This window comes from Copadichromis virginalis, linkage group LG13 (genome assembly GCF_057382275.1).
Source record: "Copadichromis virginalis isolate Kocher_CV1m ecotype Utaka linkage group LG13, C_Virginalis_male_GT1.1, whole genome shotgun sequence".
NCBI lineage: Eukaryota > Metazoa > Chordata > Actinopteri > Cichliformes > Cichlidae > Copadichromis > Copadichromis virginalis.
The window spans coordinates 7,741,458-7,764,134 of NC_140630.1; the positions used below are offsets into that span (position 1 = coordinate 7,741,458).

The 22,677-nt window shown below is 42.8% G+C and overlaps 1 protein-coding gene across 1 annotated transcript in view; it reads left to right on the forward strand.

Moving 5' to 3' along the window:
- Positions 1 to 22,677, forward strand: part of bean1 (brain expressed, associated with NEDD4, 1) — a 54,723-nt gene that overhangs the window by 23,618 nt on the left and 8,428 nt on the right. Inside the window, exons 3-4 of the mRNA XM_085477083.1 lie at positions 11,196 to 11,399; positions 11,856 to 11,991. Coding sequence (XP_085333209.1) covers positions 11,196 to 11,399; positions 11,856 to 11,991 — 340 coding nt within the window. The remainder of the gene's footprint in view (positions 1 to 11,195; positions 11,400 to 11,855; positions 11,992 to 22,677) is intronic.

A 22,677-nucleotide genomic window follows, 5' to 3' on the forward strand; every position in this document is an offset into this window, starting at 1 on the left:
CACAAATGTAGTAAATGTGATACAAAATTATGAAAATTGATATTTTATTTCTTTTAATTAAATTTGTTGGAATGTTCAGTAAATATTATAGTTTCAAAAAATATAATTTCCTGGCAATTATTTAATGGTTAAGGCTTTACAGGGCAAATCATATTTCATCAGAGCTGTTATGTTAATGTATATCGCAGTACACCTACAAAAAAAACAAAATGTCATAATATTGTATATATAATAATTGTTTTCATAACAATATAACTAATCACTAATCCAGCACTAGCTAGAGATTGCTAGCGCTTGATTTGACCCACTTATACCTAATTCCCTAAATTTTTCATGGCAAAGATTCAGAAAGGTTTTGGAACCATTTCCCAGAAACTGTGGTCTCTTTTGACATGAGAGCATCAAACAGTTGCTGCAAATTTGTTGGCTGAACATCCACGATGCCAGCTTCCTTTTCTAACACATTCCAAATGTGCTCTATTGTCTTGAGATCTGGTTGACCATCAGTGTGAGTTTTCTGATTTGGCATGTTATCCTTCTGTCAGCAGCCATCAGAAGATGGTTACTAAGGAGCACAAAAGCCCCTTTTCCATTAGTACCTACTCGGATTGAGTCACAGCGGTTCACCATGGTTTTCAGGGTTTTCCAGTAGGTCATAGTACGTGGTACCAGGTACTTTTTTAGTACCTGCTCGGCCGAGGTTCCAAGTGATCTGAGCAGGTACTAAAATGTGAAGTCATCAGACTTCATGCCACCGGTTGGCTGTTCAGTAGCGTCACTCGATGAGTCGTGAGAGTGTCCCACCCCGCTTTGCAGTGTTGCTATGACGAAATCACGCACATTAGGTAGTACTGGATTGTAATGGAAAACCAGTCGATCCGAATAGAGTCGTGGCAACCCATGATGAGTCGATCCGAGTATGTGTTCAAGATGGCACCGGGGGTCATGGCACGCCGTCTCTCGGTTCTGCAATGTTTATGTTTTGTGTTCTTACTGGTGTCCCTGTTAGTTTTAAAAACCCACTCCCTGTTGGCGTATGAGGCACACTTTAGCACTTTTTCCATTAGTAGTAGTAATAATAATAATAATAATAATAATAACTTTATTTATAAAGAGCTTTCAAACAAAGTGCTGTAAAACTATTTGAAACTAAAGAGATAAATAAAATAAAAGTGATACATAGCAATACAAGTAAAAAACACAATGTCGCTCAAGAAAAAAAAAACCCTACCCACAATAAAGGATGAATTTATGCTTTCAGTTGAGATGTACTAAGAAAATGTTAACTTTTTAGATGGATGAGAGAAAAGATAAAAGGTAATTTATTTATGATTTGAGTTGATAAAATACCATTTTAGGTTTTCATGATTTTCCTAAGTCGTTTGGAGTCAACAAATAAGCCCTATAGCAGTTTTTTGAGAATCAGTCATGCTTCCTCACAATGAAACTTTATTGTAAAATAAGGCACAAATAACTTTTTCTACACTTTGAGTTCAGTGTCATATACCTTAAGATATTTTCTTTGATCCTCGTTGTCTGACAGAGTTGTCACTATTGGCTTGAGCTGATTTCTTTTTCTTAAGTTTTTTCTTTTTTCCTATTAAACCCTTCTCCAGGAGAAACTCTTTCTGCCTCAGTGTCAATGGATGTACACTGAGTCAGTGCTATGGTATACTTTATATTGAAGAGAAGGTGGCTGTAACACATAATGACAAGCTGTCAGATTGAATTCGAGCAGCTGCTTGATGCTTCTGTATAATTTGTGCAGCTAATGTATAAAGTGATGCAGCATGCACAACAGCAGTCAATATGAGAAGCTTCTAACCTTTTTAGTTTATGACACCCTTAGTGAGTCACCAGTCTGGATAGGTACACATGCATTTATTAGATGCAGTTTGACCTTTAACACCAGATAAATATCCAAGGATTAATTGTGAAATTAGATACATGCTTATATTCATGCCCGAATCATCAACGTACAGAAGCCCGGGCACAAAAGCCCTAGCCAGCTTGTTTGGAGGATCCGTTTTGTTTTTTTTTTCAGTAATGAGACATATGAAACAGGAATGTGTGCATATATGTACAAAGCACAATTCTTATTGGAAAAAAAATTCCAATAACCATTAAAATACAGCTTTAATAAAACCTCTAAAGTACATGCCAGACCTTTCTTTTATTTATTTGTTGTTTGTTTGTTTTCTGATTAAAATGCTATGTTTATTCCAAGTTTTTCCACATACATAAACACAGACTACAACGGGGCATTAGGGCCACATTCAGGAAAAAAATAGTTCATTTTGAAATTAAAGTCAAAATTTTGACATTAAAATCAAAATAACAGTTTGAAAAAAAGTCAAAACAATACAAAAGTAGATATATACAGTACAGTGCAAAAAGTAAGAAAATGAAAAGCTTAAAATAATAACAATGGGAAATGGGAAAAATCTAATGCTACCCATAGGAAATGTTATCAGGAGGCATGGCATGATACTAATGGCTACACCCCAGTGCAATAAAGAGGATGTACGTTGTATCACAAGAGATAATATAACAGCTGATCCAGCTGTTTCACTAATACATCAACACAAGGTATAGATCACACAGAAGTCGAGGCAGTTGTTTGGCTTAAAACGACAACTTTAATCTCCACATTTTGACTTTATTCTCTTTTTTCTTTTTCTTTTTTCCTGGAATAGTATTTTGATTTCAACCTCAAACTTTCTAGATTATTCTCAGAATTATGAATATATTTCTTTTTAATGTGGCACTAATATTACTTCTTGCAGTTATGCTCCCAGGTAAGAGTTGAAACAATAATGAAGTACAGCTCAGAGAGCTTTTTTTCAGGAAAAGCATGTTTGGGATGTGTATATTTAAGAAAGAAAGAAACATTTTTTTCCTTTATCAAAAACTCAAATTAAATAATAAAATAATAACACGGGTAAGAAAAAGAACTGGATACTGGATACTCAGTTGTTCTTTGGTTGTGAGGTTCAGCAGGCCCTTTATTGGTGGGTCAGCCTGGCTCCTGTCCAGTCAAACTTTGAGGTCATAAATCCATTATGACTGTGATGTACTAATCTCCAGATTATCTTGCAAGTCATCACACTGAACATCTCAACCAATTTAAAATTAACTGCAATATTTCATCACAATTGTTTGCATTTTTTTTCTATAGTTATGCTGATGACACCCTGGTTTACATGGCTACACCAGTTATGAAGTCTCTGCATTGACTTCATGTCTGCTTCAGAATGAATTTCAAGATAATTTTAGTGGCTGTTGTATGAAAAGTGTTCTTTGTGATGACTCCTACTTATTTTTCATTCCCTCTGTCTGTTTTAAATTGTCTGGAATTTTTATTATTAGTCCTTGTAACAAACCACGGCAGACCCGATGACATTCCTGTGCTCTTCACCATCTTTATTAACACCAGTTTTCACACGTATGGTTGCTGTTCAAACACACAGCTGCAGCTCTCCCGCTGCCAGTTCAACTACCAACATACCAACAACAACAATCATGGCAGTCAGGACCAGCTTTTTATGCAGGTGAGGCATGACTGCAGATGCCACGCAGGCGTGTCCATCTCGCCTGCAGCGGCATCGCAGACCACGCCCCGCCACAGTGGTCCTTTGTGCTACTTCATGTTTTATGTTAAATGACAGGTGCTCAAGTGTTTTTACTTTTATGCTTTGTCTTGAGTGAGTCGGTACCTTTAGTGTATATTTTTAATCTGCATTTTCTCTTTTTTCAGGTTATTGTGTCAGAATTTGCATGGCTTTTATTTTACTATGATAATTTTTGGTGTATATTTGAAATTCTTAGAATTAAAGTCTGCATTAATTTACTTCCAATAAATACATCCGATTAAATACAAATAAATACATCCAAATGTTTTGTTTTGGGGATAATAGGCATAAACCTTCTAACACAAAACCACATGTTTTCCATACCATAGTAAGTTTATAGCTTCTCTTAACAAAGTTTGAGTTTATGAACTAAACTTCTCCCTGTGAGCTTTGGTGGAAGTTTGTGTTGTCAAAGCTTCATAACCTATTTATCTAAATGTAATTTTTTAAAATAGTATTTACACTTTAAGGCTCATCTAACCCAGAATCACCAACACATACATACAAGCAAAATTTCTCTCATCCTTCTGTACCTTATCTCTGCAGGTGCATCCAGTCCCCTCAGGGTTTTGTGAAATATAACACTATCATCTTTTATTACAAGGGTTCCCTCCCTCTTCCTTTTCCTGCGCCCTCACTCCAAAATTATTGTGCTTGCCTTCTCCCTGCGCTCTTACTTTACTCTATGTATCACTTAAGTTCTCCTTCTGTCTTAAATCATATTGGAAGTGGAAAGAACAAAAGCCTTGCCCAGCTGCCTTATAGGACAATAAAATCCATGGTGCTGTATGAAGCAAATTCTTCCTCAATAAGAAGTAAGAAGCTATATGATGATCTAAGATATTGTAAGAGAGCATTGACCAATCCCAGTGAGCAAGCTCAAATGAATGACTATGCATCGTGAATGTCCAAGAGCAATTTTTCCTTATAGCAGGGATTTAACAACATAGCTTTTATCACTCAGCAGGTACATTATGAGGTCTTTAAATTAGCACGATAATCTCTAATTGTGAAGATACACAGAATTGTAAATAATGTCAGCTGCAGACCAATTGAGAGAACCAGCTGTTAAATATGTGACGGAGTTACACCGTCCCGGGCCGCAGACAGCTGACCTGAGCGCATACACGCACCACCACCGTTAGTTTCTACACTTGTAGCGCTGGGTTACCATGGCTGCGCGTCTTTTAGTCGACCGGGCAGATAACAGGAAGGGGTAAGAGATATATTTTGAGCGGCACAGAGGGTGGCCAACATATTATTTTTTTTACTCACCTTTAATAAAGCCGGTCGCGTAGACTCTCCGTGATCGCCGATCATACGAGTGGTTATGCAAGCCGATGGTATGGTGTTCCGGGGTTCAAATAGTGGGTTTGCGCGCCCTTGGAAAGGTCACGTGAACTGCATTATTTTGGTTTGTTTTGTTTTTGTTTTGTTTTTTGTTATTGTGAAACACTGTAGGCTGCCTGGAAGTGGCCATAAATGTGTGTATACATATATATATATATGTATTGTAGGAATACAGCTGGAAATATGCTGAGGAAAAAAGAGTGTTTGGGGGAAAGAAATGATAAAGGGATGACTATTATGCCTAGTGGGAGGGGCAGTGGGGCCGTCAGGGCCTACCTGGGCATTCTGTGAGATGTTACATTGAGGGTAACATGCAGACTGGCTCAGCCGCTTGTGTTTTGTATACAGATTTTTGTTTTGTTTTGAATTAAGTCAGTTGTTTATTTTCTTTGTAAATAATCTTTTGTGCACCTGGGAGGAATGAACTATACACACTGAATGGTTCCTGACTACTCCTGCATTTGTTCGGGAGACGTTTAGGAGACCCCCGACAAATATGTCCCACATGTGCACCAGTCACACTTTATTTGTCATTAATAAAACTTTATTTTATTGAAGCGTAAGCAAAAGTGATTGCCACTGTGAGTGGAAACAGATTAGAAATTTAAGTATGCAAATGAACAGATGTGTTAGATTATTATTTTATATATTTGACATTAAAGATAACATTGTAAATAGTCTAAATAGTTTTAAACCAATAGTTAGTCCAGCTCAAACAGGATGACAAATTCTTACATGCTGAAGATCTGCCATGTCCTCCAGCATAGTCTCGAGCATGAAGGCGATATCAAGACACACAAGGAGCACTGGACAGGACCACTGAAGGGCATCAACCTTTGCAGTACTGGTATCTGTTCCTTTGTGTAAGGAGGAACAGGAGGAGCACTGCCAGGGCTCTACAAAATAACGTTCAGCAGAGTACTGGCTCATGTCCATGTTTCTGACCAACCTGTCAGAATCAAACATGAGAAGGTTCACATGTGACAGGTTTGAAAGATTCTAGAGACACAGTTGCAAAATTTAGGATGTTTGCAATCTAAGTGAGGAGAACGGCGCGTCAGTGGACATTTCTGGTGTTCTTTGGTGAATGCCAGTTGCATGACGCTGGGCTGCGAGCACAGGTCCCACTAAGGTATCCTGGGGTCTACCACCACCATCATGGAGTGTGTTCCTGATAGCTTGGTCAGAAACATGCACATGAATAGATTGCCAGAGATCATTGTGTAAGCATTGTTCATGTTCCTTAAAAGGAGCAAATGCTGGTCTTGCTGCTTGATTGATGTCCTATTATGGCCCTGCCCAGTTCTGCTTGTATAAAGGGCTATCTGTTGGTATCTCCTCCACATTCTTGACACTGTGCTGGGAGATGAATTTTCTTGTGACAGCACCTACTGATGTGCCATGAGCTAGACTGCCTGTGCAACTTGAATGGACCACCTGCAAAACTATTCCCTGTGGGGTGTATTGGCTTGTTGCTGCCTTTCCAGTGCACCCGTTGTCACTTTCATATACGTCAAAGCAGGTGAACTGGATTCACAATTGTTTATGGTTCCTAACTGCAGAGACTGATATTCCTGAAGTTTAACTGACTTTTTTGTTTTTGTTTTGTTGTGATTTAGTGTCCCCTTAAGGCAGTGTTTTTGTGCAGTGTATTTTATAGGTTAGGACTAGGGTTAGGTGTTCAGCTGTGATGGCTATGTCAGTGAATCTCCTCACAAAGGTAGATGTTTATGTGCATATGTGTGGAAGGAAGGAAGCAAGGGTTATGCAAATTTAAATCTATACAATTATAGATTTCCTTGTGAGTTCTATCTAGAGAGAATGAGAGAAAATGGAGTTTTTGAGGAAGAGATGAGAAGAGAATTGAAGAGAAAATCATGTTAGGGGAGAGAGAAAGAGGAGACAAAGAAGTGTGAGAGAGAGGAAACATTACCAAGAGAGTAAAGAGGTCCGCTGAGAATCATTTGGGGTGAGAGAACATTTTCCTGTTCTCGGGGAAATGTGTTAAACCAAATTACTGTTGACAACAGAATTATAGACGTAGACATACAAGGGAGAAAGAGAAAAGAAAAAAGCAATGGAGAAGCCCAGAGACTGAAATGAAAATAATATTGTGATTGTAAATCATTTAGAGACTTTGATTGTTCCTCCTGCTTTACATTCATTGCAGCTGAAGACAGAAATATTTTTTTAAAAGGAAACAGCAAGGAAACATCAGATGGATGTCTCCATCTGTGTCTCCAGACTCCAGTTCTAGTGACTCCAAAATATTCCTGTGTTGTTTTGGTGTAAATGCTATGCAAAGCTTTAAATGCGCAGTTCTATATGTTGTATCTCTCCACGGCTACTTGGCTGCATTGCCAAAAATATTTGGCAACTGGTAACGTGGGCTACTGTAGTTCTGATTTGTGTTAGTGTTTGTTTTTTAGCTTTGCCTCTGCTGTGGATAAATATAAACCAAGATTTCCATCCTTTCTTCCTTCATCTTTGTTTCATTTAGCACAACACACACAGCCTTTGAGTTGTGGGCTTGAAGGAGGATTGCATGCAAATGCACCTCCATAACCTCAGTATTTGTTGAATACTGAGTCCAGATAATAGTTAAATTGTTTTAAACATGTTTTAAAATACACAAATGCACATACAAGCAAGACACAAACCTAAGTTAATAATAATATTTTAGTCCCTCATTGAACTCCAGAAGGAATTTGTGATTAATATGTGCACAAAGGATGGAAATCAAGCATTAATTGAAATTAAGAATTTAGCAATTCCATTTCCATTGTCAGCATCACTTATCGACTTGACTCCTTATCAGTGCTCTTACTGATTCCCATTGGGTTCCTGAGAAACATGAACAGGTATAAATGGAGGCTGTAGCCTGACTCTTCATCACTGCTTTTGTTACCTGTTGAAGTTCAAGATCGGTTCACTCAGCTTTAACATCACTCTGGTTTTGGCTAGCTTAGTGTTAGGATGCTGTCTGCGTGTTTCAAAGTTCTGTCTTGGACACAGTTTGCACTTTACCATCATGCTCTTGTCCTTTTGTGCAAAAAAAAAAGTAAAAGTGATGTCCATAGCCGTGCTGTAGACTGCGTCACTATTTTCCTGAAATCAGCTGATTGTACCGCAAGTTCAAGTGGAATTGATTGGCAAGCAGACAAACAATTTTAAGGAAGTGATTTACTGGGCACAGTATCCACATTGTCTCTTGCATGTGCATGTTATGTGAATAAATAATTGATAGGCACTTTCATTCATTTATCATCATTATTTTCTAACTTTTGTTATATTGTGTCGATCTGTGGAACCAACACCCCAATACAGGAAGTTTGGATCGGTTGTCTGTTTAAATAGTCCAGTCTCTGATCCGATGAGTCGTACCCAGGAGGCAGTGCAGAGCTCAAATGGAGCAGATGGGTGAAGGGACTTGCCCAGTTCGAATTGCCTCTATCCCACGGATTTCTACAGGCAGGGATTTCTACCCTGCCTGTTAAACTGTGAAACTGATTATTAGGATGACTGCTTTTATTTAAAACCATTATCATCAGCAACACAAAAAACAAAACAAAACAAAAAACTAGACAAAACATGACTGGATCATGGGACCATTTTTTTCTATTGATATTTAACTTCAATATATGGATTAAATACAGTTTCTGTTTAAATCACTGCCTTTTTAAAGACAAAGACAAAAAGAAACAAAAAGAAACATGATGAATGTGTTAGCATGAATTTAGTCATGAAAAGTAAATTGAATTTTAAGGTTTTGATTCTATAAATATTCATCTCCACTGTGTTGCTACAGTTAAATAAATAAATACAGTACATTTACAGCATGTTTAACAATACATAAAAACAGCATTGCATCATTTAAGAAGATAATTAAGGTCAAATCAGAGAATGCATACTTTATTTTGAGGAACTGGTATAGTACACACAGTGGGTGAGCTATAGAATTGCACAATGGTCCTTTAATAGAAGCATCAATGAGCTCATCCTCCGATAATATGGAGAAATAACATCTAAACTACACAGTGATACATAAATAATAAATCTAAATGGCATTAATTATCCACAACAAAATAAATAGCTTGACAATATCGGAACACTTTTGGTGCAGAGTGAACAAAACAACTGCAACAGAAAAATAAAGGAAAAGAATAAAGAAGTCTTCTCTTTCACCTGCATTGTGAATGTAGACAGACTGATTCCAAGTGATTGGCAGGAAGACAGATAAGAAGGCAGACAGAGAAACAGGCTGATGCTGGAGAAGCAGAACAAACAGACAGATGAGACATTAAACAGAAATGGAGAGGAACAGGATCGGTCTGTAATCTAATGATGATGATGACTGAGAGAGAGAGGGACTGTGTGCCTAGACTCTAGGTCTAATTATCTGTCACACACTGAAATGGAATAAGTCCTCGGGGAGAGAGAGCTGGAAAAGAGGGGGGAAGACGAAGGGAAGGAGAAAGAATGAGGAGGCAGTACTATGTGTACAGGGCAAGACAACAGTTGCATATCATGACCCCCTGGCATACTGTTGTGGTCATAAAACCAGATATCTGATCAACAGATGGATGATGGGTAGAAAACTTAACTGTGACCAATTTTTCATTTATTTATGGACAAGTAAATCCAAATATGTAGAGGAACAAAATTTCAGAAAACAACACTGTATGTTAACTTATGGTGTCATCTGGTGGTGGAGAATAACTACAAATGCTTCTGCCTTCCATATATGTAGTAGGTAAAGCATGCTTTGCCTACCACAAGAGACAGACAAATGCACAGCTGATGATGTATGATAATGCTCCATAATGTAATATCAGGGCTTTTCGCAGGAAGGACATGACTATACTAATTTAAAGCACTCACATGTTACTGAGAAACAAATGCCCCCACAGTCATGTGACAAAGAGAGGTTTCACAGAACTTAATGCCGACCTTTTGCGAAAAGTAATGCACAGCATCACTTTAGTAAAAACCTTGATTTTTCAGCCGCTGGACCTGGGCATTGAGTCAACCATGAACTTCTCTTTATACCAAAGTATTCTGGAGTCAAATGTGAGGCAATTTGTCAGACAGATAAAGCTTGGCTAAAATTGGATCAGGCAACAGGACAATGACTCCAAGCAAAGCAGCAAATCTACAACGAAATGGCTGAAAAAGAAGGTGTTGTAATGGTCCAGTTAAAGTTCAGACCTCAATCTGATTGAAATGGTCTGGTAGGACATTAAGAGAGCTGTGTACAAACGAATGTCAAAAACTTCAATAAACCAGTGCATCACTGTAAAAGAGAGTGGGTCAAAATTCTTCCACAGCGACGTGTGAAACTGATAAAGTCATAGGGAAAATGATTGCTGCTTAAGGTGGTTCTACAAGCCATGGGATGTTTGACATGACTGTAACATCCAGCTGTGCTGCAGCTCATTACACCTATAGGTACAGGACAATGGTTTCATCTGGAAACTATGGATTCTACCCACAATGGAAAGACATGAATGTTGGATTAATTGGTGATTCTTGGCGATTCTGTGCCATAAATACGTAGATGTCTTTTTCAGTGTTAGCCTTGTAATGTTCTAGTGACACGTTTAAGGTGTACCCTGCTTTTCACCCCACGACATTTGGGATTAGCTCCAGTTCCTTTGACCCTGAACTGATTCACTGATTCACAAAATAGATGGATGCTATTTCTGACGGTTCAGGAGGCGGATAGTGCAAGAGATGACAGCTGAAAGTGCTTCAGCAGTGCAGCTTGTGATGACTGATTTTGAGAAATGTGTCATTGGGTTACACTGGCTTCACAACTCCAGCTTCACAACACCAAGTTGGATACATGTTTAATGTACAGATGGACAGATAGCACTAGAAGACTGTCTTTGTAGATGTGGGGAAATTGTACCATTTGCTGCATGTCTATGAGTATTTATTAATAAAACAGAAATGGAAAACTATTAAGCCCACATTTCATAATTCTTGGAAATTTGCTTTTTACATTTTCTTTAGTGTTGACTATCAAGTTTTATTGTTTTTTTTTGTTTTTTTTTTTTTCATTTTTTTTGTTGGATTTTTGCAAACAGTTTAATATTTAACTTTAAGGGTGCACTCCCTCAAACCTCAGTTATTTTTTAAAGTAGTTAAACACACTGAATCACACAAATACACACTCCACCCTGATCTCCATCTCTCTCTGTTTCCCTACAGTGAGCTCCAACCAGAGCCATGGGGAGTACCCAGACTGCCGGAGTGAGAGGGAGTCAGGAGGGGAGGCATCTCTCCTGGTGTCTCCGCTGGTGGTGGCGGGGATCGTTATAGGTCTAGTCCTCTTCCTCTCATGCATCACCATCATCGTCGGCAGCTTGCGCAAAGACAGTCGACTCCGAAACCCTCACCTTCGAGCAAGCTATGGTCAGTCTGTGACACACCTTGACATATTCTAGAACTTCCTTTTTGGTAGCTTTTCAGACTCCCATTGGAATGTAAATACAGCATCGTAAGACATTAAGTTAATACGCAACTTGATACAATGTCCACGACTTCAGGTATGACTATACATTTAAATCTTTTTGAGTGTCATGCTACGAGCTTAAATTGACGTAAATTGGTTGGTTAGGTTTGGGGTTAATTACGGTGAGGATCAGGACATGATACCAGACTGAAATATGCAAAAGTTGGCTCTAAATACAGTGGTGCGGTGCTGATCTGTAAAGCACAGCTGGAGTATGAGATGAGATGCCATGTAGAAGAGCACCACATAATAGGTTCAAATAAACCTTAGTTCATCACGCTGAAGTAACTGAATGTCCCCAGATGACAAAAGTCTGATTCTAGCACAGCATGAAGTTGATTTTTGTGTCTCCACAGGACAAGACAGTTTTTCTTATGGAGGTTCAGCAGGTGAACTGAGGTCTAGCTGCTTGGAAGACTTTCCTCCTGGTTTAGACTTTGACTCATACAGAGAGTCTCAGATAAACAGTGTGTATCCTGACTCCCCACCACGGTAAGTGCTTTTTGAATTTAAAAAGCCTGTGTAACAGATGTCAGTATTCAAATAAAAAACCCTCTTTTCAGAGTTAAAGTTTCCCCGGAGGCATCTTCCTTGGGGGGCTCAACCCGGGGTAGCGGTCATGTCCGGTTAGGGGCTCTGTTGGCTCTCAGGTGACTGTTTCCTCGCGGCTGCGTGCAGCGGGGCTAGGGGAGGGTCTGTGCTGACGGACGTGGGTTACTGACCTGGTAGCCTGGCTGCCCCTGGGTGGGTCCGGGATGGGCGTGAGGTTCTGGGGGCGCTCCGTCTCTGGGCTGGGACCCGGACCGGGCCTCGGGGGCTTGGGTCCTGGTTGGTGTGTTGCCGGGGTTGTGGGCGGGTGGGTGCATGGGGGCCCAGCCCTGGAGCAGGGTGCCGCCGGTGCGTCGAGCCACCTGGGGGGCTCTTCAACTGGTGGGGGAGATTGTCACATCTTGCAGGAGCTTTCCTCTCCTCAGGAGCTCCCTCTGCAGGAGGGGGAGATACAGGAGAGGTGGAGGAAGATCTCAGCCTGGGTGTTTATTGTCTTATGTAGTCTGGAAGATGAGTGGATGGTGGGGTGGGTGCAGTTTTCTCTGTGGTGGGGTTGGGTGGACTGTCCCGGGCTCTGTGGGGCCGGGCGGCGCTGCTGCACTGGGCCCGGTCTGGATGGGCCTGGGCCCCCTTTCCCTGGCGGGTCGCGGAGTATGGGGGTGCCTACTGGGGTCAGCGGGGGAGCTGGCCCCAGGGAGGGGTCACTTGCCCCTCCCTTCCTTCCCTCCCCATCTCCAGCTGCCTCCCTCTTCCCGCTCCACCACAACCACCCACACATGCAGGGCCTTGGAGTAGGGGTATGTCACCAGGGTGCAGAGGAGGCTACCCCCCCCCTCTGTCCCCTTCTGGCTGCCTCTGCCTCAATTTTATCCCACAACTTAGACATTCACATTACTCACACTCTCATTACACATACATATAGGATCTTGGGGGTGGGCACGATACACGGAGTCCAAAGTACCATCAGGGTGTACACCCCACCCCTGGCATCGTTGCCCACCTCTCAATTTTAAATACACGTAGACATTGAGGGCTAGCAGGAGGGACCATGCGCTTACCTGCTGCTCTCTGGCAGGTAGCTCCAAGCCCTCCTGGGTTTTAAATGCACCTTAGAACACACATGCATCAACACTACAATGAGCGGGTGGAGGGAGGTTTGGAGTCTTCTCTCACCCCCATTCTCTGCGACCTGCTGGAGCAGGGGGGCTAGGACTAGGAGGAGGAGTTGGCCGTCCGACTGCGGTCTGGAGTGTGGAGCCTTCCTGCTGCTGCGGAGTCGGGGCGGTCTGCCTCCCCCCACCGCAGGGAAAAGGGAAACACCACCTGGGTCTGGGTGCAGTTCCCCCCTCCAGGGGCGGGGGCACCTAGACCCGGTTTGTAGAGTACGCTTGGGGAGTGTGATCGTGTGTACAACGTCTCTTTATGTCTGTCTCCACGTTGGTTGAGTGTAGAGTAAGTGCATATGAGAGCATGAGGGTGGGAATGGATGTTTGTATCTGTGTGTGCCTGTATGTCTGTGTCTATATGTCAGGTTGGGTGTCAGGCGCCACCTCTCTGGGGACATCTCAGGCCCTCCAAGGTTTGGAGGCCTATCTCCCCCTACCACCACTTCCCCTGCCAGTGGCGGACCCCCTCAGACATCGGTGCGTTGGTGGTTCTTTGTGTCCGGGGATGGGCGTCCAGGTACACACCGGCTCACTCCTTGGCGGCCGCTTATCGGGGCCTGGAGCCTGGGACTCGCTCGGGCCACTTCGGAGGTGGGGTGCCCCCGGCCTCTCGGCCTGGGGCTCGGTCACTCAGGCGCAGCTGGCTGCCGGCGGAGCTCACGGGCGCGTCACTGCAACTCCCCCTGGCTTCTGCTCCGCAGCTGCTGAGTGAGCCCTCATCTGGGACTCTCCTCAGCTCTTTCCGGGACAGTGGCGCGGCTGCCCCTCTGTTGGTCTTCCTTGGTCTCTTGTGTTCTGGGGGCCTCTGGATGTCTGGAGTTTTGATCTCCTCCACACCTGCTTCACGCCCTGGAGGACGGGGCTGTGGCCCCCCCACACCCTCTAGCAGATTATTACATGAAGGAACCTTTTAAAAAACAAAAAACAAGCGCGTCCATGCTCACAGGTGTACACACGGGTGATCACACCCACAAACTACACCCTTTTTGGCTCCTACCTCAAAGCACACTGTGTTCTGTTGATCTTATGTGCTGCACAATAATGTTTAACATTTAGTATTTACTGTCATATTCCCATATATCATTGTGATGTTGTTTATTCTATTACTCTTGTTCTCTTCTGCTTGCTTTCTTTTTTCTTTCTCAGCAGGTGATCCAGGTGATCGATATATGCATTTTTTTTCTCTGCTCATTCTGTTGGTTTTTGTTTTTTGCCCTTCTCCCCGTCCCTCTTCTCAGCTGTTTCTCTTTCCCTCTTTCTTTCTCCCCTTCTTTCCCCCAGTCAAGTCTGTCCCGTATTCAGTAAGTGAAAATAAAATAAACAATAAAAGGTGAATCAAATGGACCATTACGGCAAGGCTGGGATGGTCAGTTTGGTAAAGTAAATCCGTTGGGCATCTTTCTTTGCCTTTAGACAACAATTCTGATGGCAAAAGAGCCAAACGGGACAGGCCAAAAAAAAAAAAAAAAGAGTTAAAGTTTAATCTACTATACATCTATTGCTTTATTACAACAAAATGTAAATGAAAATGTACCATAGTGATGTCTGTATACTAAATATGAAACTAAAATACTGCTAGACACCTGTTAAAATTGGAAACAGAAGGACGCTTTGGTTTTTTTACACATACCATTTGATAATTACTTAGATTTAACGGCGCAGGAAGGTCTCTGGTTTTGGAAAATTCCTTTTTTCTGGCAAAAGTTGAAAATAAAATATTAAGAAAAAACAAGTCAAATGGAATTTTTTGCCTTTCCTCAGCTACACACTACATTCTATTGGCAAAATAAGAAAGAAGAGCCTTTCCTTTGACATATATGTGAAATGTCAAGTATGAAATATAAGTGACCATTCATACACTATCATGCACTGTTCTTTGGCCACTTGGTTTGACCTTTTTCTGTGGTAATTCATTTATTAGAGAGCAGTGCTAACTTTGGTGCCCATTGCAAGGTTGGCTGTGAATATGTGCATGTGTGTGAGAAAGAGGGAGAGAGAGAGAGAGAGAGAATGGACTTGCTAAAAGCTGGTGTCATGGTGTTTTTGATCTAAATGTCAGCTGGTCTAATTGGCAACTTTAATAATTCACATAAATCCCTCCCCTGCAGTGCATATGTGTGTGCTTCATTCTCATCACAGTTCTTTAGAACCGTTCAAACATTTTACTCTGTTCAAGGGTGGATGATCTGTAGTCTATAACTCAGAGGGAATAATTCTCATACGACTGAACATATCATTTTATTTTATGGTTTATCAGAGGATATTGCTTACAGTTCTCCCTTTCTGCTGGCACCAAGTGTACACTCTATTTCATGATTATCCGGGGAGTATCATCCATCTGTAGTACGTGATTGAGATGACATTACATCTTATCACTTCCACAATTATTGTCAGACAACAGGGATAACGAGGATATCAGAGAGATAATTTACTGAAATGACTCACTGAAATTTAATAATAATAGTAATAATTAGACACAGTGGCACCACATTGCGGAAAGAAATCCAGCTTTTTGCTCTTTTCTTATGTAGTTACAAAGTAATTGTCATGTGCAATGTATTGAGCATCACAGAACTGCTGCATGTGACATAATCAAGGATTCCCATCTTCATCTCCTCAGTTCAGATAGAAGGTAAATAAGAAATGTAGTGCTTCCTGGATTATGATTGTTTTTGGGCTCTTTGGAACTGATCTACATATATGAACTTAAAAATCAAAACACTATGTAACACTTTTACCACCGGCTCGTGTGACAAGACTCCCCCCTTATGCCCTCGGGTGCAGTCTTGACTCTACTTAAACATTCTGTGATAAAAGATACATCTCGAAAAATAAATATCAGTCTAGGGTTCATATGATTCTCGTGTCTACACAGACAAGCGGAGGCTAAGGAAATACACTTAACCGATTAAGGCTAATACATGTGAATACTCAAATGATAAGACACCATGCAATAAACCCAACACAGGATCTCAGGGTTAGAAAATGTATTAAACAATTGCAGAAAATTCACATCCAACCCTTTTTTCTTCATGAAAAAAAACACATATACAAAACATACAATAAACCCCCGGGGGATAGATTTCAGTATTTTTTTCCCTTAACCTGTCCAATGTTATTCTTTTCCCAGAGTGCACTCTTAGTTTATTTTTGTTGTTGGCGCGCTTTAGTTGGAGCTCTTAATAATAACAACAATACCTCCGAGTATCCGTGATGTCTCCACCTCCTCCGATGAATAACTCGCTCGTTGTGGTAGCAACCGTCTCCACTCGCAGCAGCGAGCAACGAATCTCCGGTTCCTTAGATAGCAGCGAATCATCCACGGTTAGCGACTCTCTCCCGAGACAACTCTCCAACTCCGTCTCTCCGCTCCGGCGGAATCTCCGTTAGCCAGGACCGTGGCGTTAGCCTAGCTCCAGGGTGTGACTCCTTCCCTTTCAGAGTCTTTATCTGCCGTTCTCTGCGATAGTGTCTTTTCCTTTCCAGGCTTGTCTGTGCATTCTTTCTGTTTCCTCCGTTGCAAAACTCTCCTTGTAGGGGTGAGATCCGTATGGGATGCAGAGTCTAGACATATCCTCTCCCCAAGAGGCAACAAGTGATTCCGATGGAGGATCTTGATTGGTCCATCACCATCTTTGGGTTTCAACCGGAACACAGGTAGGTTCGGCATCTTACTTTCCACAACATATGGTTTTGACGCCCAGCGGTCGGCCAGTTTATGTTTCCCTTGCAACCCGAGGTTTCGTAGCAAGACTCTGTCTCCCGGTAGCAGCTGTGCGAACCTAATTCTTTTATCATACCGCTGCTTATTGTTCTCATTCTGTTTGGCAGCGACGGACTCTGCTAGTTCATAGGCAGCCTTTAACTCCTTCCTCAGGTCAGAAACGTACTTGAGGTAAGTTTTCTGTGGTGTGCCATCACTAGAAGTCTCGAAACACAAATCCACAGGTAACCTAGCTTCACGCCCAAACATAAGGAAATAAGGAGAGAAACCTGTAGCTTCATTTGGAGTGCAATTATAAGCATGAACCAAATGAACGACGTGCTGACTCCATTTTTTCTTTCTGTTCGGTTCCAGGGTCCCCAACATGTCCAACAACGTCCTATTAAACCTCTCGGGTTGAGGGTCTCCTTGAGGATGATAGGGCGTCGTTCTTAATTTTTCAACTCCAAGTGAACTCAACACTTCATGGACAAGGCGACTTTCAAAATCTCTGCCCTGATCACTGTGCATCCTCCGTGGCAGTCCGTAATGAACGAAATACTTCTCCAGCAACACCTTTGCAACCGTAGAGGCTCTCTGGTCTCTTGTTGGAAAAGCTTGAGCATAACGAGTGTAGTGATCGGTAATGACCAGAACATTTTCTGTGCTGCTCGAATCAGGCTCTATGGACAAAAAGTCCATACAAACGAGGTCGAACGGTCCCTCACTTTGCAAATGCGACAAAGGTGCAGCTCTCTTGGGTAGAGTCTTTCTTTTTATACACCTCTCACAAGACTTGCAATACTCTTCAATCTCTGACTTCATCCGAGGCCAGTAGAACCGGTTTCTTACCAAACCGTATGTCTTGTCGAGGCCCAAATGACCTGAGTCATCGTGCAGTGATTTCAGTACAGGGACTCTATACTTTTCTGGTAGTACCAACTGAGAACAGCGGGATTTCCCTGGAGGAGTTACAATGCGATACATCACTCCTTTCTGCATCTTTAACCTGTCCCACTCTCTCAACAGCAAAGAGCAAGTTGGTTGCTTGGTCTTGTCAACTTGGTTACTATTCCCATTACTCAGAGCTGTCCACACTTGTCCTATGCCGGGGTCTTCCCGTTGAGCGGTCGACAACTCAGCAAGACTCACAAAGGGCATATTCTTAACACTCAAAGAAGCCAGATTGCAATAAGCTTGTGGGATAGCTTGTGGAGAAGTGCCAAAAGAGTCAATGGCTCTTCTGGATCGTGGGTTTTTATGTTTCATCACCCCAGACATTTGACACAAGGCTCTCACTCCTGCTGCAGGAACGTCGTCCCACTCGGATTTGGATATCGACCCCGATTGTGGCCGGCGAGAGAGAGCGTCAGCGTCAATGTTTTGGACTCCTGCTCTGTACTTGAGACTAAAGTCATATGTAGACAGGGCAGCAAGCCAACGGTGACCCGTCGCGTCTAGCTTGGCAGACGTTAGCACATATGTCAGAGGGTTGTTGTCTGTCCTCACCTCGAACTTGGTCCCGTACAGATAGTCATGCAGTCTGTCCACTACCGCCCACTTCAGCGCCAAAAATTCCAATTTATGGGCTGGGTAATTCTTTTCTGAAGGAGTCAAACTCCGACTGACGAAAGCCACAGGTCTCAATCCTTCGCCTTGATCCTGGTACAGCACTCCTCCTAGCCCCTCCCGGCTAGCGTCTACATGCAGCACATAAGGTAGCTGAGGATCGGCAAAGGCCAACACAGGAGCTTGAATAAGTCGTCGCTTCAGCTCCTCGAAGGCTGCCTCATATTCTCCGCTCCATCGACCACCAAAGGGCTCTGCGGGGTTAAGGTACGGACCATCCTGTCTCTCCTTTACTTTCTTCTTTGCAGTTGAAGGGTAACCAGACAACAGTTGGTTCAATGGGTGAGCTACCTTGGAGTAATCTTTCACGAAACGCTGGTAGTACCCACAGAATCCAAGAAACGACCGTAACGCAGTCACAGTGTTGGGTCTTGGCCATGCGGTTACAGCTTCAGTCTTCTTTGGATCAGTAGACACCCCGTCTTGAGATATGAGATATGTGCCCAACATAAGTCACCGATGGCTGACAAAACTGACATTTATCCACTGACAGCTTCAGTCCTTCGTCCTTTAGACGGTCAAGCACCTTCAGCAACCGGATCTCATGCTACGCAAGCGTGGCTCCAAACACAATGAGATCGTCGAGATAGACCAACACCTCAAGCAAGTTCATGTCTCCAACAGTTTGTTCCATTACCCGCTGAAATGTAGCGGGAGCCCCTGTCACTCCCTGTGGCATTCTTTCAAATTGGAAGAATCCAGCCGGGCAAATGAAAGCTGTCTTTTCCTTGTCGGAGTCTGCCATGGGCACTTGATAGTATCCACTCCGAAGGTCAAGCACACTGAACCACTTGCTTCCACTGAGACATGCCAAAGCATCTTCAATTCTTGGCACCGTGTATTGGTCGGGAGTGGTGCGGCGGTTTAGAGTCCGAAAATCCACACACATCCTTATTTTCCCATTCTTCTTTCTCACGACCACAATGGGTGAGGCATAAGGACTGCGTGACTCTGTAATAACACCAGCAGTTTTTAGCTGCGCTAGATGCTGTCTCAGTGCCTCCACGTCAGCAGGCGGCAACCGACGAGACCTCTCCCGAAATGGTTTGTCCTCTGTGGTTTTGATAGTGTGCTGGGTGCTCTTACTGCATCCGACATCAAACTCATGCAGAGAGAAAACTTCACTCCGCTCCATCATTTCTGTCACCAACCTTTCCTTCCACTCCTTAGGAACTGGTGAGTCTCCAAAGTTGAAAGAAGAGGGGCTCAGCTTCCCAGGGAACTCGACTTCAGACTCTTCCCTCCCAGGTAGAGATGACACGACGTCGACTGGAAACAGATGAGCTATTGGTGTCCCTCTGGTCAAGGTAATTTCCCGTGCTGACACGTTTCTAACCAGAACAGTAATTCTTTTGGCCGTCACACCAGTGGAGGTCTGCAACTCTGGTCTCACCAGAAGTCCATCGGGAAACCGTGACTCATTCTCAGGGTCATCAGGTGAGTCTACAAGGATTGTCTGAGTGCTCAGCACTCCATGAAACTTTGGTGCCCCAGCCACTTGGGCGACTCCCCCAGGCCGTATGGTGACAGGTTTGGCTTGGGTGAACCACACCGTTCCCCTCTGGTTACTGTCAGCATCAGGTGGTAACACTGAGATCTCACTGAAAACTTTTCTGAAGACTGGGTGAATGTGCATGGATCTCACAAAGTTTTCTCCTCCCTTTTCCCTGCAGTGGCTAAGCAATCAACTCACAGTGGGTGTGTTAGTGCCAACAAGCAGGGAAACTTCACCTCTCACAACTGGGTCGGGACATACCAACACAAGTGCATCAATGGTCTCACTCACACCTACATCTGCTTCCAAAAACTCCAGCCTAAGTGACAAATAGCCATCATAAGGGTACTCGGCGGAACTGAGACCCCATATCGCCAACGTGTCGATAGACGTCAATGGCAGGTGTGTCAAATATCTGTCGTAGAAGGATCTGTACAGCAGGGTTACTTGAGAACCAGAATCGAGTATGGCTTTAGAGTAGATGCCTTCAATCTGTACCGACACTACAGAGCTAGGGCCCACTAAGCCTGCAGGTACAGTGTCTTTCACTTTTCCCTCTAAGGTGCTGCACTTGGTGGAACGTGTTACAACCACCGGGATGCCAGGCCGTTCCTCTACTGGACCCCGCGGTAGTTTCCCGATTTCTTTGTCAGTTTAATGAGGCGCTTGTTGACTTTGAGTAGGTTTTCTTCACCTTCACATTCTCTCTTAAAATGTCCATCCTCCCCACATCTGTAGCAAAATATTCCAGGTTTATCCTCTTGATAGCCAGACCTTTGTGGGGTAGCATTTCTTTTATAAGGTGGCTTGGCAGGGACTTCTGGTTGTGAAATCTGGGTGTCTGGATGTGATGCAACCGTAGCAGCTTTAAGACTAAGCATCTCAGCTTTCATGACACTTATCTCTTTTTTCAGCTTTGCCACTTCAGGATCAACTTCTTGTTCAGGTGCCGACTTAGAAACAGGAGTTACAGACTGTGACATTACTGGGTTCTTGCTATCATTTCTGCTTTGGAGCATGTCCTCTTCCTCCCTTACTTCTTTTAGCAACTCACTGAAAGAAGGGGGTTCTCGCAGCTTGTGAGTCATACGAAGACGGAGTGCAATCATGTCTTGTTGCAGTGCTCCCCTCACAACCTGCTCCATCCGTAATCGATTCATGTCAGACAGTGCCACGCCTCCTTTTCTGAAAATACAGTGCAGCAGTTTATCCAACCTCAACAAGTAAGTAGACAACTTTTCGCCCACATTTTGGTAGGTATGTCTGAACTTCACCAGAAGATCGGACGCACTCTCAGTTGTTCCAAAAGCCGTCTCCAAAACCTGCATGTAGTCATATGAAGTTGCAGTGGGCTGCTGCACTCTCAAGAACCTTACAATGTCTGCAGCTGGACCTTTCAGACTTTCCACTATTCGCTGTTTCTTTATGTTGTCACTGCACTGCCACTCATCTAGCAGATGTGTTGTCTGTTCTGCCCAGGCATCATACTCTTCCTCCCCATTGGGCGTAGGTTTCACACCAGAGAACATGCGCAGCTTACGATAGCTCTGAGAATCAACAGATGTGGCGTTACATTTATCCACTAAGGAACTGATAGCATGTATCAAAGCCGTGTTCACATCAAGGGGTGAAGGCTGAAGTAAGCCACCAACGTCAGTAAGAGTTTTACCTTCCGCATTCAGGAATGACATTAGCTTAGATTGAAACTCATCATTTTCTGCAGGAGCAGTGAGCACATGAGCTGGCCATGGACCCGCCTCCCCAGGAAGTCCAACAACATCCGGTACGGTTTGATTTTTTAAGTCAGTTGAAGTCTTGATCAGTACCAACTGTGTCTTAGAAGCTACATCAAGACAACGGTCAACTATCTCGGATTTTCCAAATACTTTGACCTGGCTCAAGGCATATAGCAGAACTGCATCTGTGACATCGGGGTCCACATCACTCAAAACAACTGCATGTCCATAAGCTAACTGCTTCCTTTTGCACCAAGCTTCAATTTCAACTGCTTCCATTTTTCTTTTTTTTCTTTTTTAGCTCAAACAGTAAGAGATCTCACAATAAATGTAACCACACTTGACAATGAAAATAATTTCCTTAGCAATCTCAAAAAAAAAATTAGTTCCCTCTCTTTGGTGAATAACGGAAAACCAGGTCAGTCATAACACAAATTACATACAATCCCGGACGAGCCCCCAAAAATGTAACACTTTTACCACCGGCTCGTGTGACAAGACTCCCCCCTTATGCCCTCGGGTGCAGTCTTGACTCTACTTAAACATTCTGTGATAAAAGATACATCTCGAAAAATAAATATCAGTCTAGGGTTCATATGATTCTCGTGTCTACACAGACAAGCGGAGGCTAAGGAAATACACTTAACCGATTAAGGCTAAAACATGTGAATACTCAAATGATAAGACACCATGCAATAAACCCAACACAGGATCTCAGGGTTAGAAAATGTATTAAACGATTGCAGGAAATTCACATCCAACCCTTTTTTCTTCATGAAAAAAAACACATATACAAAACATACAATAAACCCCCGGGGGATAGATTTCAGTATTTTTTTCCCTTAACCTGTCCAATGTTATTCTTTTCCCAGAGTGCACTCTTAGTTTATTTTTGTTGTT